The 5825-nt window shown below is 43.5% G+C and overlaps 1 protein-coding gene across 1 annotated transcript; it reads left to right on the top strand.

The window, feature by feature from the left end:
- The first annotated feature begins 2960 nt into the window (after nt 1-2960).
- Nucleotides 2961-5272, top strand: LOC125106907 (olfactory receptor 11A1-like). The gene is made up of 2 exons (XM_047741492.1): nt 2961-2989; nt 4294-5272. Exons 1-2 carry the CDS (start codon nt 2961-2963, stop codon nt 5270-5272), a joined length of 1008 nt encoding a protein of 335 aa, XP_047597448.1.
- The last annotated feature ends 553 nt before the right edge of the window (nt 5273-5825 follow it).

Raw genomic sequence — 5825 nt, 5'->3', positions numbered from 1 at the left:
GCCTCATGTGGAAGTAATTCAGTGCTATATTTTTGCAACAGGTTCCTTCTTCACAGATGTCATTCAGCTGAATTTAGTATCTGCCACTACTATCCTGATGGCAAGATAGTAGTTTTATTAATCCATGATATTAAGTTATCAAACTAAGAGGACAAATTATTTACAAAATTATATAGCAGTTTCCTCCTGCCTCCTTGCTGCTCAGAGATTAAAGCAAGACCTCAGGTCCTAATGCATGGTACAATAGAAAGACTGGTAATCTAGCCATTAGAAGCCAAACTTTAGATAATCCATTCCAATGTTGCAAGAACAAATCATAGCATACTCACATTTCACCATGGGGTTCATTCTGAGAATCAAATATTCACTGAATAAGATAATATTTACTTTATGAATTATAAAATATTAGGTAAATGTTGCTCTAAATTGTGGCTATTCTTACATCTTTCCAGTGTTTCCCTATCTCATAAGAAAGAGGTCATTAGATTTGAGTGAAACACCTGAATATGGTCCCTCGTGGACCAGGACAGTCCCCTGGAACCAAAACATAGATGCAGCTGCTGCTCCAGGTGGCTCCAAGATACAGCGCCTCCCTAAGGAGGCTCCTCTTCAACCCCCAAAAGGAAGGAGACTGCCCTGCTCTAAGAAAAGGCGGTAGTGCCCACAGAAGCACATATAGGATAAGGACAACAGTCTTCTGTGAGCACCACGGAGCAGGGAGAAGCCAATAACATGGAGCCTTCATAAGAGAAAAGCAGAAAATCTACAGAGCTGTCAACTGGCAGAAGAATTTAGTCTGGAGGTAAGACAACCAGGAGAGGAGTTGACTCAAAGCCCAAAGCAGATCAGGCTCCCTTTCCACTGAATCTGAGTATCTAGGGTTCATCTGACTCAACAGTACTCTTTGCCAACAGAGAGAACCACCTCTGACCCTAGATCCTAAACAAATTTGGAAGAAAGTTTGACATATTTTTAAAATGTCTTGTGTTTGTTCCAGTAGGTTTCAAAGAATGGGATCCATTATTTGCCAACTTCTGGAGCCTCTAGGAAGAAAGCTCATTTCCTCCCTTCTGACCCTATCCAATGAGCCTTACTTTAATACCCAAAAATCATGCTATAAATAACAGTAGTCACCCCATAAGAATCACCGCTTTGAAACCAGCACAGGTAGGTGGGTTTTCCTCCACCACCATCCCTTGGTCCATGTTCTGCCTTCTGAGCATCTATGGGCTAACTATAGTTCCTCTTCATAAGAATCCTTCCAGCTGGAGTCGGGGAATGTAGGGGGAGAGAGGAAGGAATTGGATGAAGATGGTCAAAAGGTACAAACTTCCAGCTATAAAATAAATAAGTCCGGGGATGGGGGGACCAGGAGGAATTCTTCCAATACTTGAAAATAGCTATCATAATCTCCCATTATTCTGTCATTTCCAAAGTAAACATCTCTACATTCTTCATATGTTCCTCATACTTCACAGTTCAGAAGTCCTAATTCATAATAGTCAACAAAAATCTCAAGTCATGTTCACATAAATGGTTACTTTTCAACTGATTATGAAAGCCTACAAGCAGATTTTACATGTGCTTCTGTTACATTTCATCTTCTTTTTAGTCTAGCCTTTCAAAGACAAGATTATTTTGGATTATAATTCTATCACCTGTAATATTGGTTTCCCCACTTTGTTCATATCATCTGAGGCTTGATGAGCCATGCATATTTGCTCTATCGAAGTCACTACCAAAATAGGTGAAGAAAACAGGAAGACAAAGCCTTCTCCTTTTCACTAGACGTATTTCTCCAGATTTCCAGAGTCATTAATGAATAATTTTGGTCCATAGTAGGCAAACTAAAAGTGTTATCTTTAAGCTCACAGTCATCATCTTTTCTATGAAACTTTACCAAAATTATGTCTTTTTTCTACTCCTTTCTCCTGATCTACTAAATTATTAGTACTACCAGTAGGGGCCATTATGTAAGATTTGACATTATAATTAGCATTATATCGCTCTTGGTGATGTCTTCTTATGAGATTTCCATGTGTTCTTATAAGGATTTTACCAGGGACCAAGGTCAAATTTACTGTGAGGTTTGACATTATAATGAACCTTGTATAGCTCCTGGTGATGTCTCTTTATATGAGGTTTGACATTATAATTGGCATTACATAGCTCCTGGTGAAGTCTCCTTATGAGATTTCCACATGTTCTTGTAAAGCATCTATTTAAGAATTTTACCAGGGACCAAGGTCAAATTTACTGGTTAACAATGGCAACAGTAATTTTTTTATCATAAGCATTGACTCAGAGACTTGAGGAGGCTTAAGAAGTTTTTGGTGAGTTGACTGGCTGGTTGGTAGGTTTGGTTAGTTTTACTAGCTTCTTCCTTTGCTCCATCTTTCTGCTAAACCTGAGGTCTATTCCATTCTCATTTCAAGTCTCTCCCTGGCTCTTTAAGAAGTCCCTGGTAAGGGCGCCCTCGTGGCTCAGTTAGTTAAGCCTTTGACTCTTGATTTCAGCTCAGGTCATGATCTCAGGGTCTTGAGATCAAGTCCCAGGTCAGTCTCCACGTATAGCAGGAAGTCTGGGTGGCTCAGTGGGTTAAGCCTCTGCTTTCGGCTCGGGTCATGGTCTCAGGGTCCTGGGATCGAGCCCCGAATCAGGCTCTCCGCTCAGCGGGAAGCCTGCTTCCCCCTCTCTCTCTGCCTGACTCTCTACCCACTTGTAATATCTCTCTCTGTCAAATAAATAAATAAAAATCTTAAAAAAAAAAAAAAGATTCTCTCTCTCCCTTTCCCGCTATCCCTCACCCTGCTCGCACTCTCTCTCTTCCTCTCTAAAAAAGAAAGAGAGAGGAAGAAGAAGTCACTAGTATACAAAAAGATAAAATATGTATCAAATACATATGAAAGTATTCAGTTCCCTCTATGTCTGTATCCCCCATGTGACCAAATGGTGTCTGCATGATTGAAGCCCAAAATGAGAGGAAAAGGTAGGACCAGGGAAGGAACACAAAAACCCTGTGTTCTCGCTGCCATTTGCTATTATGGAATATCATCTTTCTTAACTTCAAATATGAGAAAACTCTCTATCACGATGGACTTGCTGGTTTCTTCCCCCAACCACACACACACACATACACACACACACACACACACACACACACACACACACACCCCTACTTGACTTCCATCTCCAACCTTAATCATGGTTCCATCTCAAACTGAGTGACAAAATTCCAATATTCCCTCAGTTAGGGGAGGACTCAGAGATTCCTTCTCCATTTTAGCAATCATCTAAACGCCTCTTTCCCTCACCCAAGCATTATCAGATGCTGCAATTTTTCTGGGGCAATTTACCATTGGAAAATTATAACTAATTCACTTGTTTATTAATTCATTCCACAAGTACTTATCAAGGTCTTCCTGTGTGTTTGGTGTTAGCATAGTACTGTAATGATTAAGAGAAGGGATCCTATAAAAGGGTAGAAATGTCTAAATAATCCACATTGGGTGAGATAAAATGATCATGTGACCAGCATAGAGAATATAGGGCAGGAGAACCAAGAAAAAGAAAGTATTCTCAGCTTCCAAAAAAGTGATTAGAGACTGAGCATAGTTTAAAAATGGCTTTACCCATGGTCACCAGTCGACTTGTCCAAGGAAAAGGAGTGGATTTCCAGGGAAGTGGGATCTGAGTTAATACAGATCTTTCTATATTGCACCTTTTGTGAAATAAATGATACAGATTGCTCATCAGAATGTCCAAGTCTCATTTTCTTAGAAAGGAAAAATAGCATGAGATGAGTGGCTGCTTCAGGAATGTGCATGACCTCGGAGTAGGACCACCTGCCCACCAAGTGATGGGCAGTCCCTCCTGCCCCAGAGGACCTCACCGGGTGTAGTTCTGCTGTTGATACTCAGCCAAGATTGTCAGTAAATAGCTCATTGATGATTGGGAGAGTTCTATGCTGCTCTCTGATACTAATATTTCTACCAGTCACAAAGGATTTGGGAAAGCTCCGTAGGATAGCAGACTATTGCAGGAGCTTTGGAGTCAAGCAAATGTGGGTTCATATCATGACTCCATCATAATCACCTTGAATAACTGACTTAATCTCACTGGGTCTCAGTTTCCTCTCTGTATATAGGAGACAATAAGGTCTACCTTTAATGGTTGCTGTGATGAATAAATGAATAAGCAAGGGTTAGTGTGTGGTCCCAATAGGATCTTGGTTAAAGTTACCTTCCTCTCTTGGGCCCAGATCTAGATGAGGTAGCAGTCCAGTGGTGACAGAGAAAACCAGACCACCTGGCTGATCCTGGTCGGCTTTGGGGAACTGCAACACCTGGGCTTCCTCCCCTTCACCTTCTTTTTGGCCATTTATGTGGTGACAGTGGGGGGCAACGCCCTCATCGTGCTGGCTGTGGCCTCCAGTCGGACACTCCACACACCCATGTATTTCTTCCTCTGCCACTTCTCCCTGCTGGAGATTGGCTATACCTCCAACATCATGCCTCAGCTGCTGTGGAGCTTCCTGGAAGGGAGGGAAACCATCTCACTGGTCAGCTGTCTGGTCCAGTTCTACGTGTTTGCCTCACTGGCTGCCGTTGAGTGCCTCCTGCTCTCTGGTATGTCCTATGACCGTTACCTGGCCATCTGCCACCCGCTTCGCTACCCCGCCCTGATGAGCACCTGGTTGTGTGGCTGCCTGGCTGCTGGAGCCTGGGTCAGTGGCTTTTCTTTCTCTGCCTTCACTCTGGCCTTGGCAGCCCCTCTGCCCCTCTGCCCTGGCCACAGGGAGATCGACCACTACTTCTGCGACTTTGCTCCCGTTGTAGGGCTGTTCTGTAGGGATGTGGGGATCATGTGGGGAGCCGGAGTGAGCATCTCAGGCTTTCTGACGCTGGCCCCCTTCCTGTTGATTATGGCGTCCTATGCCTTCATCTTGAGGACTGTGCTGCAAATACCTTCAGGCCATGGTAGGCAGAAAGCCTTCTCCACCTGTTCCTCCCACCTCACCGTGGTCAGGGTGTTTTATGGCACCCTCATTGTGGTCTATATAGCCCCAACAGACCACATGGCCCCCTTGCTCCGAAAGGCCTTCTCTGTCCTTTACACTGTATTCACCCCTATGGTCAACCCCATCATCTACAGCCTCAAGAACCAAGAGGTAAAGGGGGCCCTTCACAGGCTCTGGGGAAAGCTTATCCCAAGACATACTCCACTGAGAGGGATAGGGCAGCTGTTGACTTTTTCCTGGACTCCAGCTTAGCCCCTTCCTCAAAGACTAGAGGACTAGAGACCACTGTGATGAAAAGATAAATACTGTGGGATTGAAAGGAGATGTCTGGGGTCACCTGGGTGGCTCAGTTGTTAAGCGTCTGCCTTCGGCTCAGGTCATGATCCCAGGGTGCTGGGATTAGGCCCCACATCAGGCTCCCTGCTCGGCGGGAAGCCTGCTTCTCCCTCTCCCATTCCTCCTGCTTGTGTTCCCTCTCTGACTGTTTCTCTCTCTGTCAAATAAAGAAACAAAAATCTTTAAATTAAAAAAAATAACATAAAAGAGATGTCTGCCAAAATGAGGTAGATTCATGTTTCCAGTTGGAATGGGGTAGGGGGTCAAAATCTTATGCCTGGTACAGGGCCTAAATATTATAGCATTCCACAAACATTAGTTGAAAAAAAAATGAATGGATGAATGAATGAATGAATGAATGAATATGGAAAAGAATGCCAGAGAAAGCAGAGCACAACTCAAAGGGGGAATATTTATAGATTATGAATCTAAGATGCCAAGATTAAGGTTGGCAGATAGAGAAAGGAGG

Source organism: Lutra lutra, chromosome 8 (genome assembly GCF_902655055.1).
Source record: "Lutra lutra chromosome 8, mLutLut1.2, whole genome shotgun sequence".
Lineage (NCBI taxonomy): Eukaryota > Metazoa > Chordata > Mammalia > Carnivora > Mustelidae > Lutra > Lutra lutra.
Note: the sequence above shows the minus strand (reverse complement) of the source record. Positions and strands in the feature narration are given on the sequence as shown.

Coding starts and splice junctions, on each gene's coding strand:
- LOC125106907 (XM_047741492.1), top strand. CDS start 2,961: ATGATTGAAGCCCAAAATGAGAGGAAAAG. Junction 2,990..4,293: donor GCCCAAAATGAGAGGAAAAG/GTAGGACCAGGG, acceptor CAGTGGTGACAG/AGAAAACCAGACCACCTGGC.